This window comes from Humulus lupulus, chromosome 8 (genome assembly GCF_963169125.1).
Source record: "Humulus lupulus chromosome 8, drHumLupu1.1, whole genome shotgun sequence".
In the NCBI taxonomy this organism is placed as follows: domain Eukaryota; kingdom Viridiplantae; phylum Streptophyta; class Magnoliopsida; order Rosales; family Cannabaceae; genus Humulus; species Humulus lupulus.
Window position 1 is genome coordinate 84,243,941 of NC_084800.1, and position 12,780 is coordinate 84,256,720.

Here is a 12,780-nt window from a genome sequence, read left to right on the forward strand (position 1 = left end):
AGGTTTATTTATAGTTGATACCTCGTTGATTTTGGATTGATGCAATATGTTTAAGTCAAGTTGATTTACAATATTGTAGGGTCGATATCTAGTTAATTTTAAGTTGTTTTTTGACACTATATTTTTTAAAATAAAAAACTTTTAAAACAGCATGATTAGTAAAATTAAAAAAAAAAATAGTAGTAGTAAAAATAACATGTAAAAATGTATACTTGGGAAAGAAAAGTTCCCTAACATTTATACAAGCCACAAATAGCCCTGCCCCATGAAGCCCACGATCGTCGGCCCATACAATCAGTAAGGCCATATTGATGGTTATTTAGAAAATGAAACGAAGGGATATAAATACTGAGAGCTTCTTTGCTAGGGTTTGTGGCTGCTCCCTGAAGAACTAGAAGCTTGAGAAGCAGAGTTGAAGGAGGCTGTTTGTGTTTCATCGCTAGAGCGACACCATGGGTCGTATGCACAGTCGCGGGTATTCTATCTAAACCAACCAATGTACATGTTTATATTCCTGTCTATCTAGTTCAATTAGTATGTAATTTTATTTGTGATTTCGATTTCAGTAAGGGTATCTCTGCCTCAGCTCTTCCATACAAGAGAACTTCGCCAAGTTGGCTCAAGATCTCTTCTCAAGATGTATGTTGATTAGTTTGTTATTTACTCGCTTAATTATTTATAATTGTGCGCATTAATTGATTGAGTACAATGGTTTAGGTTGAGGAGAACATTTGCAAGTTTGCAAAGAAGGGTCTTACACCATCCCAGATCGGTGTGATTCTCCGTGACTCTCACGGCATTGCTCAGGTTAAGAGTGTTACTGGAAGCAAGATCTTGCGTGTTCTTAAGGCCCACGGTATGCATTCTTAGTTTTTTTTTTTTCTTTTCTTTTATGAGCTAAAAACTTTGAAGCATATAACTTAAGCATCATGTCGAACCTTAGTTTTAATGAGCTTTATTTTCAGTCACTGTCGACCCATTTCATTGTTTTTCTTCAAATGTATTTAGGTAGAATAACTTTAGGTCTCATGCTTAACTGTTTGTTAACTATTTGGATAAGGGAAGGAAATAATAAATTTGGCATTTGTTTAATTTGGGTAATTGTGATTGTATTGAGGTAGTTGTTTTCTTTTATGAGTATCTTAATATTGTTAATGAATGTGTAGGGTCTTGCAGTCTTTGGTTGGGAAAAATCTTATCTGTATGCTTCGGTTCATTGGTTTTCTTTGTTTTTATAAAATTGGTTTTGTTTGTTAGGTCTTGCTCCTGAAATTCCAGAGGATTTGTACCATCTTATTAAGAAGGCAGTCTCTATTAGGAAGCATCTCGAGAGGAACAGGAAGGACAAGGATTCCAAGTTCCGATTGATTTTGGTTGAGAGCAGGATTCACAGGCTTGCACGTTACTACAAGAAGACCAAGAAGCTTCCCCCAGTGTGGAAATAGTAAGTACTTTTGTAACTCTACCAATTTGAACATGTTTTTCCTTGTTGAAATGCTATTGTTTGTATCTATTATTATATTAAAGGATTGATCTATGTCTTTTACTTGTCTTGTACTTAGTTAACACTGAGCTAACCACGAGTAAGCGATTCTCTGAAATTTGAAGATCTTTCCAATCTTTAGTTGTCAAAATAGTGCTACTTTAGAACTGCTTGATCTTGCTATTATTAGCCTTCTGTAGTTTTCTATCCTTCTACCGTATTGGGTCTTGAATTTTGAAACTGTTAGAAAGATATAATTTGGAAAGTGGAAAAGTGGGGGAGAAGAGCATAATGTGTGATTGTTTATATACTTGTGCTCTCTGAGTTTGTTCAAGAGATTGGCACGATAACAATGTGGCAGAGTGGTGCCTGGTTTTCAAATTTTAGGTGAGGAGAGCCTTTGTAATGTAATTTAATCTCGTTATTGGTTTAGTTTGTGTATCACTTCTTTGTAGTTGCCTTTTGTAGAAGCGTTCATTTCTAGTTGGCTATATCATTGAAGCTGCCCTTGTAAATTCTGATGCTGACTGACTTGTCCTTTTGATTTGCAGCGAGTCAACAACTGCAAGCACACTTGTTGCTTAGGTTAGCAGCTATAGTCACCGCAGTAGTTTTGGAATCAATGATGGATTAGAACGAAGGAAGAAGATGAATTTAATTTTTGTTTCTGAATTTGGAGCTCTGTATGCTGTTATTTATCTTCTAAATGGGAGGCAGGAAATGACTAATTGACTTGAGATGTTTATTTTGTTTTTGGAATATACTACTCTTTATTAGCTGTTTCAACTTTTTGTTAAAGCAAATGTTCAACTTGCCCCTGTCATCTTCTCAAAATTGTTAGTTCTAGAAATTAATAGAACTCAAGATTTATTTCATGGTACCAACATTCACTCTAAGATATTTGACAACATAGTAGGGTAGTTTAAAGTTGAAGTTTCATATGAGAGTCCGAGTTCGACCCCCATTTTTTTTTTCAGGTTGTGTAATTAATAGGGATGAAAATGTAGAGTACTCAAGTTAGTGTTAGTTTTAGTTTTGTTTGGGGGTGAAAGTAATTTCTGTTTAGTGCAGTTTAGTGCAACTGATTGTAATTTTGTTGTTAGGTGTATGTTTCGTCCTTAGGTTTATTTATATGTTGTAAAATTTGTTTATAATTTAGGTACTTTCACTTCAAATATTATTTAATTGAGTATTTTTGCTTTCGTTATATCGATGAACTTAATGGTGAAAATTGAGGGTTGAATCAAATTATGCCAAAATATACATTTGTTGTCAAAAAAATAATTTGAGTATAACTTAAGTGTTTTTGTTGCAAATATTCAAATTAACTAACGATATGAATATTTTTATGTTGGTGATTACTTATATTCATTGAAGAAAGTGGTGCATCATCACTATCAATTCTTTAATGATACTTTTTATTAAGTACCAAATTTTTTATTAAGTTTGCTACTTTCATCTAAAAGTTCATTTGCTAGAAATTAAAAAAAAAATAGTTATAACTTAAGCTTTTTAAATATATTATGCAAGATAAGATTTACCGAAAGATAGTGGAGAAAAATAAATAAATAAAATGATAAATAGCTGTGAAACTCCTTAAATAGTACTTGAGTGTTTGTGTTAAAATTGAACGTGACTTTCCACAATGATTTGGTCTAGTCGTAGGTTCCTAACTCGGTGCTAGGTATGACCAAGAACACATATGTTGGCGATGAAAGAATACTCCAATGGATATATCTAATTCTATATAATATAGAGAAAAAATAGTTAATAGTTTTCTAATAGGTGATGTAAACTTATATTTTTTTTACCTAAATAAATAGTATTTATCTATATATATAATGAAATACTATTCATCAAGCTATAAATATTTTATTATTTTTTTATAAACTTTTGTATATATATATGAGTGTGATCCTATTATACTTAATTATTTTATTTCTTAAAATAAATAAAATATATTTTTAAAAATATAATATTTAAATGATGGAGAGAAAAAAATAGAGAAACTGGTGTTTGGTATAATGTAAAAGTTTGAGGTAAATTATATTAAAAAAATGTTTTGGTGCTGTATTTTGTAATACACTTTCTCTATAATATTTAGCTAAAACTCACAAAAACATATTCCATCAGCTCCTTTATACATATATTTATAATAGTTGTTGACTGTGTTTTTAGCCAACGACGTGAGAACGTCAAAAAACGATAAACCTTCAAGAGAAATAAAACGACACAGACAATTTAATCAAGAAAAGTAAATAACACACAAGATTTTTATAATGGTTCAGCCCCGATAGTCGGTAATAGCCTAATCCACTTAGATATTTTATTACTTTATCTACACTCAAGATCAGATGAACTAGTGTCAACTGAGTTTCTTCAGTGTAAATTTTCAGGAATACAAAAAGGGTTCTCTCTCAAGAAAAACGCACTTTCTCTCTCTAGAACTCAGACCAATTCTCAAATTGCCAAAAGTCCCTTTCTGATCCCACCAACCCTCTATTTATAGGCTTGGGATCAGAAACTGATATCCCCTAGAACCGGGATATTTTATCATTCGTATCATATTTAAATTACTAGAAATATTCAAAATACAACATAATCTTCAATTTGAGCGAAGAATGAGGGATTCCTGCGTGTGCCAAGACTGGTTCTTGTTGGAGCCGTTTCTGAGAATCATGACTTAGTCCTCCTCTATCTGGTCGATCCATATCTCCTACTGACCACTCATGCAAGTGCTGGTCGGACACATGCATGCTGGACATATGCAAGTGCTGGTAGGACATACACTTGTTGGTAGGACAAACATTTGCTGGTCGGACATGTGCATGGTGGTAGGACATGCACTCCTCTCCTCTAACATGACACTCTCCTCTAGCATGCCATGTCTCTCCTCTAACATGACACTCTCCTCTAGCATGCCATTTCTTTATTTGGACAACCATGCACTGGTTGGACATACGCATAAGGACAAAATTCTTGGGCTCTCATCGGACCACACCCTTGGGGTCTCCTCGGACCACACCCTTGGGGTCTCCTAGGATGCACTCTCCTTAGCTCTCCTCGGACCACACCCTTGGGGTCTCCTCGGACCACACCCTTGGGATCTCCTAGGATGCACTCTCCTTAGCTCTCCTCGGACTAAGGTCTGAACACACTCTCCTTGGCTTCTCCTCGGACCAAGGTCCGACCCCATCTCTTAGGGCTCTCCTCGAACTAAGGTTTGAGCACATCACTTGGACCCCTCGGACTAAGGTCCGACCAGACCTCTTGGGGCCTCTCCTCGGACCAAGGTACGAGCACATGCTCTGCCACTTGTCATCTTTATTGCCACGTCATTGATCTCCAATTTTTGGGGATAACAATAGCTATGCACAAACTCCAATTAATCTATATCTACATTTACATAACATTTACATATCATTTATATAATATTTTAATATTATTATTTTTCTTTATAAGCTTTATCTCTCCCGTTTAGTATATATTTATTATTATTTTTTTATTTTTTCAATTATTTTATTTTACTTTAATTAATAAAATATGTTTAAAGATATAATATTTAAATGATGTAGAGAAATATATAGAGAAATTGATGTATGATATAATGTAAAACTTGGAGGTAAAATAGAAAAATGTGTGTGTTTGGAGATATATTTTAAAGGATAGAGTACAACATCCATTGGGAGTGCTCTAAGTATTTAAGGAGGTTGAAAAAAAAATTATATATTTAATTACAATTTTTGAAACAAATTAAGCATTTTTGCGAGCAACTCCCCAATATTTTTAATATATTTTAAAATTTTGATATTAAAAACTAAAACTAAATAGAAAATATAAAACAGAGAAAAAATTAATAAGAGCTAACAAATATTATAAAAAGCTTACATTAAAAAAATATAAATGTATTTTAAAATTGAAATATTATAAATGAATAAAAATAATATAAAAATAAAGAAACATTAAATAAGAATTCTTATAATTTAAACTTTTATTAATGTGTGTAATGATATCTCATATTTATTTTAAGGAATTTTATTTTGTTTTCCTCAGTTTAAGCCTTTTAACTTTATATTTCTAAAAGGAATATTTGCGGCATAAATACGCAACGTTTCACGTTTGTTACAGTTTTTTTATTTTTACAGCAAAATACCCAATACTTAATATATGTTAAAGATAAATAGCTAATTTTTTTATTTGCGGCAAAAATACCTAAAGTTGCTAAAACATTGATTCTTTAAGTACATCCTCTGTTAGAGCTGTTAAACATGTTGAATAACCAGACATTTGTCACTCTGCAATCGATCTATTTCATAATATTTTTTTAATAAAATTAGAAAAATGAATTAAAATGACATTTTAAATTAATTCAAATTAAAAAAATACACATTTTGAGGACAAAAATACCAAAATTACGAAGTGATACATATCTGATGAGTTAACACTTAACATCTTCAACAAATGAGGTATTCATCAAAGAAATGTTTTAGCAACTTTAGGTATTTTTTCCGCAAAGAAAAAAGATTAGGTATTTATCTTTAACATATATTAAACATTGGATATTTTTGTCGTAAAAATAAAAAATTAGGTATTTAACTGTAACAAGTGTAAAACATTAGGTATTTATACCGCAAATACATCTTTCTAAAAATTAATGACCCATTTCAATTGTTTTTAGTCAAAGTTTTTTTTTAAATAAATAAAAATACTACTTAAATTTATTAGTATATTTATTTTATATATAATTAATTAACAAAATATAGAATAACTAAATAAGTATATAAAACAAAAAAAAAATTTGTTTTAATTGTAGATATGATTTATTTTACATTTTAGGTATTGCTAATCATTTAAAAAAAAAATTAAGTATAGAAGTGCCATTTTTAAGTGAGGTTATTTTTGTCAAAGGTTATTTTTTATTGTTTAACTTTGTAATGGACTGGGTAAATAATTTATTTTCTTTTAAAAACATGATCTCATAATTTTTTTTTAAGCTTTTTTTTTTAAATATCTTTATTATTATTTGTAATTTAAATTGTATATTTTTAATATTATGATATTGACCAAAAGAAATTAACCTTAAAATTTAAATTTACATGGATTTATACTATTTTGGGATTTTGTTTTTTATGTTAAAATTACAATGAATTCTCTATTTTGAAAAATATATTTTTGGACCCTACATTTTTTTAAATGGTTAAAAAAAACTCTTTTAATTTTAAATTCGGTCAAAATATTTTTGCCCTCATACTTTATTTATTGGAAAATATGAATAAATTTTTATGAGGTTATATTTAAATTGTATTCAAGGAATTATATTAAACAATTTTACAAAATTTAGAGTCCTAAAATATATTATTTTAAAATAAAGAATCTATTATGGAATTAAAGGAAAACATAAGAACCTAAAACTGCATACACATTAAAAAGGAGCAGATAATAGATATAACACTCCTCCCTTAAAAAAAAAAATGTATTTTTGAAAAAATCTCTAGATAATAATTTCCCGAAACAAAAGGGATTCCAGGAATATATATAGGTACCATATTAATAAAAAAAAAATTAATTTTTAATATTATTTTAAACACTTTTTCTCATTATTTTTTTTACATTTTATGATTTCTTTTTTTGTTAATTTTAATAATTTTATTTTGTCTTGTTTCTATAATTTGTTTTTTATAAATATTGTATAATTTTTTTAGAAAAAAACTCTTACTTTAACAAATTTTTTTTGTACTTTTTGTTTTAATCTTTTATTTAAATATTTAAAATATATATTATTTATATGTATTTTTAAAATATAAAAAAGAAAAAAATTAGAAAAATATGAGCGTAAGTTGAAGAAATATATATTAAATTTTAATAAAAATAAGCTCTAACTCAAATTTTAATCAAATTTTGGGTACAATGCCTAAAAGAAATCACTAATTAAATTTGGCGCTTTACCAAAGTCAAAACCCTAAACCCATACGAGAGTAGCAAAGAAAAAGAAAATGGCGAAAGGAATTAGATTGTTCAGTGAGAGAGTTGGAGAGGGTGCCGGACAACCACTTCTGGATGCCGACAACGGCGAGGAGCTGATGCACTTTCAGCCCGGCGTTTCTATTGTTCTCGCCAATCACCCTTCCCAGTCCCCTGGCACTCTCTATATTTCTTCCAAGTACTGTATATCCTCCTTCCATTTCTTCTTTCTGGCTACCCGAACATATATATTCGTTACTTTTTCGCTCAATTCGAAACATTGAAATAGTAGGGTACACTTTGATTTGGTTTGATTTGCTTTGCTTGGCAATACACGATTCAGACCCTTTTTTTTTATGACACTAATGGAAGAAAATGCATTGAATTCGTTGATGGGGTTTTGCAGGAAAATTGTTTGGTTGAGCGATGTTGAGAGGGAAAAAGGGTATGCTGTGGATTTCTTGTCTTTATCACTCCATGCTGTATCCAGGGATCCAGAAGCCTACCCTTCTCCTTGTATATATGCTCAGGTATCATCTATCTAGTTATGCAATTTCATATATGATGCTGATTTTATAATTGTCTGACAAAAGTAAAATAAGCCAGAATGTTATTTTACCGTAGCAGAAACTTAAAAAAAAAATCAATATTTTCTTTTGTCATTTGTTCTAGTTCATACTTATATGATATATCAAAGCAATCAAGTGAATTTTCTGTGACTTGAATAATAATCTTTGCGTATAGCTTTCTTTTTTTGGTCTATTATCAAGGTTTCAAAGGTATATATATTTATGTACTGCTCAATTTGGTAGTGCCAGTTTGTTCAATAATTGGTTGTATGATAGCATCAACTTATATGTAATACGAGTTAGATTAATTTGTATATTTTGATACAACAGGAATTAGGTCGATCTTCTCTTTCAATTTAATTTATGTTTACTTTGTTTTTTTTTCCTTTGCTAAAGATTGAAATAGGAACTGATGAAGACGAGTCTGAGGACTCTGATTCAGAAAGTAATGGTGTCTTAGATTTATCCAAGATTACAGAGATAAGACTTATCCCTTCAGACCCCAATCAATGTAACTTTCTCTCTCTCAACGTGTGTGTTTGAATAAATATTTACTTATGTCATCTTTGGTCTCGAGTATATTTTCTTTTGCTAACAAGGGGATTTCTGTTTTAGTGGACCAGCTGTTTGAGATATTCTGCGAGTGTGCAGAGCTTAATCCAGAACCTATAGAAGGTTAGAACATTGTATTTGTCACAATTCACAAGAAGGTTTTTGTAGCATATTTTGTAGAAATACTGAATCTTATGGTTTTTGCTTTCGTAATTTGATACTAAATTTTTGCATGTCCCTTATTTAGGAGGAGAAGAAGAAGACCACAATTGGATATTCAGTGCTGACCAGATTGGAAATGATGTTGCGGGTATGACTAAATCATCCAACTTTTATGCCTTTTGGCATACACTTTTACGCTCGAATGTTCCATTCCATATGCTTGTGTTTAATTTTCCCTTGACCCATGTGTGTGTTATTAATAATATTATTATTGTGTGAATTTGGTATTTCCAGAAGGGGAAGATCCTGATTGGTTTACATCTCAAACTCCCACTAACACAATCGGTCACTCTAACGGGGACCATGACCTAGCACGTTCAGTGCTTGAGGTATGCTTACTGCTTTTTAGTTTTCTTTTGATGTGTTACTTTTGTAAAAGGCTTTAAATTTGTCTCAGAATTACGAATTCTGTAGTTGAGGCTGGTAACAAGCCTGGGCTAGATCATTAATTACTGACGTACATAGTGTTTACTATAATTGGTTTTCTTAAAGTTTTTGGCGATCTAATTTACAACCACTCAAAATATTTGGCAATTGTTTGAAAATCTTGACTGGAATATGCTTCCGTTTTTCCATATGCCACACTTGAATGTCTGGATATGCCACAGTCTAAATTGTGGTTTGAGCATTTCTTTCTGTGAATTTTGATGCTTGCTTGAGATAATCATTGTCATCTGTGTTTTCATTATATCTATACTGTGATTTCTTTTTTTCTGAAAAAGAAATGGTATTTTATAAGCCAAAGAAAGATTGGTGTTGATCACCCTTCTGTAAAACTGCAGCTTCAGATTAACGACCAGCGATTTGAGGATGCAGAAGAAATGGAGCATGATGTCGATAGCAGTAGCCGTCAATGAGCTGGATTTCTTCTCTTTTCAATCTCAGATTTTCCACCGTTGCTTCTAGCTTCTGTCTATTTTGATGCTTAATGTTGAGTCTTTCTGTATATTGAACAATTATCTATAATTACTTGGCTCCTTTATATGTTCTCACTAGGACTTACCAAATACATGTTATTCTAACCTCCTTATGTATTTGTGCTATCTCAAATGTTATGAGAGATTTTTTGAAGACTTATCCAAGCTTACCCTTACTCTCTGGTCACTTCTTATAGGGTTTTTCATTGAATCGGCAAGTTATTTTGAGATCAAAAGACTCGATTTCTGATGAGAAAGTTGATTAATTCTTTTGCTTCTGGTGAATAGTACAATTACGAATGCACGACTCTACCAGATTTTAAAATTTATATCATTTCTAAGTCGAACACTATTTTTTTTTTATATAAAATGAACAGTCGAACACTATTTTGATCGCTAGGTTTACCATAATATCATTTTGAAAATAAACATATACTTTAGGAATACTTATTTACAGAACTAAAAATATTTTTATAAAATAATTTATTAACATATTAAAATACTTGAATATTCAATATTTATTGATTTTCATTTATATTTACAATGGAAAATGGTAAGTTGGTATGGCAAGTGATAAAAAAATGGTTGTTTGATTCGTAGATGTACAACTTTGATAAAGAAAATATTAATATTGATAATGATAAAAAAAATACAAGGTTTATTATTAATGAATCCATTTAGAAGGTTAAATTAATCCAAAATTTTGTAAAAGCAAATGACAAAAATGTATATTTACTTTAAAAAAACACGGCTATACAGCAGAAGAACCAAATTACCCACAATATAATTGAATCAACCAAAATTTCCCATATTACTAATTTTATTAAGTTTCTGGTTTTGTATAAACTTACCAAATTACTCTTCTCACATGTACCACAATTCTCGCAAAATTTAAAGATTCATGAACTGAAGAGAGAAATTTCACTTAAAAACAATGCAAGAAAAAGTTGAATTATAAATCAAGTTGAGAGTATAGTAAGAATGTTGAACATAAAAATGGGTACTTTTGTGAAAATTTTAGATTGGAGTTATTCTTCAATTGGAAAACCTGAAAATGGGTATATAATTTAATTTTCACAAAAATGAAATGTTTAGTGGGCTCACTAGGATGGCTAGTAATGGGCCATTGATCCAAACCCAACCCATATGAACCTTCCTAGCCGCCCACTACATAAATACTACTGAGTCGCCACTTCAGAAAACCCTAATCCATAGGAGCACATATATTTTCTCCCCCTGAAGTTTCAGCAGCTACCCTCTCTCTCTAGACAAAAATGGCGTACGCGATGAAGCCGACGAAGCCTGGTCTGGAGGAGTCACAGGAGCAGATCCACAAGATTAGGATCACTCTTTCTTCCAAGAACGTTAAGAACCTCGAGAAAGGTACAATTTTTTTTCTTCCAATTTCATTCGTTTATGTTGTACTTTCTATATTGCTCATACTGGATTGTATGTGTCGTTTTTGGATAGAATTTTATTATTTAGTATTGGGCTGTTATATTGTTATTTGATTATGATGTAAAAATAAATTCAAAGGTTTGTGCTATTTTGGTCGAGTGTTGTTATGTTTCTCTGGCTGAGGACGTGTTTGGAGATGGGTTTGTTTTGGATTTGGATTGAACCCACTCGAGGGTTATCAATCACTTATAATTTGATATAGAAGAATCATAAGAAATGTAGTGTGGTAGACTAACTTTTTGAGTAACTTAGTATCGTTTTAATGGAAAAAAATATGGTTTTAGTTCATTGTTATCAGTATTTTTTTTACTACTGTTTTCTCGTTTCAGCTCATATGATATCCCTCTAGTTTTTGTGAATATGGTTTTTGGTTTAATGCCTACTTTATTTTTCAGTTTGTGCCGACTTGGTTCGCGGTGCCAAGGACAAGAGACTAAGAACCAAGGGACCAGTCAGGATGCCCACCAAGGTTCTGCGTATCACTACCAGGAAGTCTCCTTGTGGAGAAGGTATAGTACTGTTTCCTTGTGCTTTTTAAGCTAAAGCTGTCTTTTCAATCAAGTTTAGGAGTACCAATTTCTGACTTATAATGGATAGAAAACTCTCGTATAGTAACTTGATAAACACTGAAGTTGTATATGCAATAACAAGTTTCCCCTTTTGCAAATTTTGTACACTTTTTCTTGGTTTACATCAGGTACCAACACATGGGACACATTCGAGCTTCGTGTCCACAAGCGTGTTATCGACCTCTTCAGCTCTCCTGATGTGGTCAAGCAGATCACTTCTATTACCATTGAACCTGGTGTAGAAGTCGAAGTTACCATTGCTGATTCATAGATCTTCTACCCTTTTATCTAGTTAATACTAGATCTTTTAATTTTGGCTCTAGACTGTTTTGTGATGAGGGATTTTTGTTTGTTGGCAGCTGTCTTAATTTCAAATTTTTGGATGCTTTACTTGAATACAACATTTTATTTATTAGAATAGGTTTCTTTTCAATTTCTTGTTTGCCTTGTTCTTGAATATGCTGTTTTATTTGCACACCCTCTTATGTCACGTGTTTATTTAGGATTCTGATTATTCAAGAATAAGGACATTGTTTTAGTAACAATTTAAAAGTCGATTCAAAAACTATTTCTAATCTATATAGAATATGAAAATAATTTTATAGTTTCAACAATACCTATAAAAACTTTCTAACCTGGTTTATGAAGCAGTCATAATTTGTTTGATCATTCCATAAAATGCTTAAATTGGCCGTGACTCAGAGATTTATATTAAATGCTAATCTGGTTTGTATTTTCTATTTTTATTTTTGCTGATATAATTTTTACGAAGCTTAATAATATTTGACTTGTACGAATAGCTTTTATTGTTGCATCTCCCAGCTGAATTGGGCTTTTAATTGAGACTTTTGCTCCTATCATGAGACTTTTGATCAAATGAGAGTGACAAACTTGTTCAATTGTACACAAGTAAACAATCTTCTAATAAACATTTGATGCACAATACTTTTAGTGCTTAAGAGATTTTGGTTATGTTATTAATGCTAAAAATTACCATGCATTTCGGAGGTGTTTTGAGTGTCCTAGAACTTGTAATATGGACGCTCGTG

At 31.1% G+C, this 12,780-nt stretch overlaps 3 protein-coding genes across 3 annotated transcripts; all 3 read left to right on the forward strand.

Annotated features, from left to right (window-relative positions):
* The first annotated feature begins 323 nt into the window (after positions 1-323).
* On the forward strand, positions 324-2,269 carry LOC133797987 (small ribosomal subunit protein uS15). Its single transcript, XM_062236141.1, has 5 exons — positions 324-475; positions 567-639; positions 718-856; positions 1,258-1,444; positions 2,035-2,269. Exons 1-5 carry the CDS (start codon positions 453-455, stop codon positions 2,066-2,068), a joined length of 456 nt encoding a protein of 151 aa, XP_062092125.1. The 5' UTR covers positions 324-452; the 3' UTR covers positions 2,069-2,269.
* Positions 2,270-7,412: 5,143 nt separating this feature from the next.
* On the forward strand, positions 7,413-9,864 carry LOC133797988 (chloride conductance regulatory protein ICln). The gene is made up of 7 exons (XM_062236143.1): positions 7,413-7,643; positions 7,851-7,974; positions 8,410-8,524; positions 8,629-8,688; positions 8,813-8,875; positions 9,022-9,116; positions 9,570-9,864. Exons 1-7 carry the CDS (start codon positions 7,477-7,479, stop codon positions 9,642-9,644), a joined length of 699 nt encoding a protein of 232 aa, XP_062092127.1. The 5' UTR covers positions 7,413-7,476; the 3' UTR covers positions 9,645-9,864.
* Positions 9,865-10,890: 1,026 nt separating this feature from the next.
* On the forward strand, positions 10,891-12,164 carry LOC133797989 (small ribosomal subunit protein uS10y-like). The gene is made up of 3 exons (XM_062236144.1): positions 10,891-11,087; positions 11,558-11,671; positions 11,860-12,164. Exons 1-3 carry the CDS (start codon positions 10,979-10,981, stop codon positions 12,000-12,002), a joined length of 366 nt encoding a protein of 121 aa, XP_062092128.1. The 5' UTR covers positions 10,891-10,978; the 3' UTR covers positions 12,003-12,164.
* Positions 12,165-12,780: the final 616 nt, after the last annotated feature.

Bases quoted from the DNA above. Each gene is read 5' to 3' on its own strand.
- LOC133797987 (XM_062236141.1), top strand. From the start codon at position 453: ATGGGTCGTATGCACAGTCGCGG. The intron at 476-566 runs GTATTCTATCTA...TTTCGATTTCAG, and splicing joins GGTCGTATGCACAGTCGCGG to TAAGGGTATCTCTGCCTCAG. The intron at 857-1,257 runs GTATGCATTCTT...TTTGTTTGTTAG, and splicing joins GCGTGTTCTTAAGGCCCACG to GTCTTGCTCCTGAAATTCCA.
- LOC133797988 (XM_062236143.1), top strand. From the start codon at position 7,477: ATGGCGAAAGGAATTAGATTGTTCAGTGAGAGAGTTGGAGAGGGTGCC. The intron at 8,525-8,628 runs GTAACTTTCTCT...TTTCTGTTTTAG, and splicing joins CCCTTCAGACCCCAATCAAT to TGGACCAGCTGTTTGAGATA. The intron at 8,876-9,021 runs GTATGACTAAAT...TGGTATTTCCAG, and splicing joins GATTGGAAATGATGTTGCGG to AAGGGGAAGATCCTGATTGG.
- LOC133797989 (XM_062236144.1), top strand. From the start codon at position 10,979: ATGGCGTACGCGATGAAGCCGACGAAGCCTGGTCTGGAGGAGTCACAG. The intron at 11,088-11,557 runs GTACAATTTTTT...TTTATTTTTCAG, and splicing joins CGTTAAGAACCTCGAGAAAG to TTTGTGCCGACTTGGTTCGC. The intron at 11,672-11,859 runs GTATAGTACTGT...GGTTTACATCAG, and splicing joins GAAGTCTCCTTGTGGAGAAG to GTACCAACACATGGGACACA.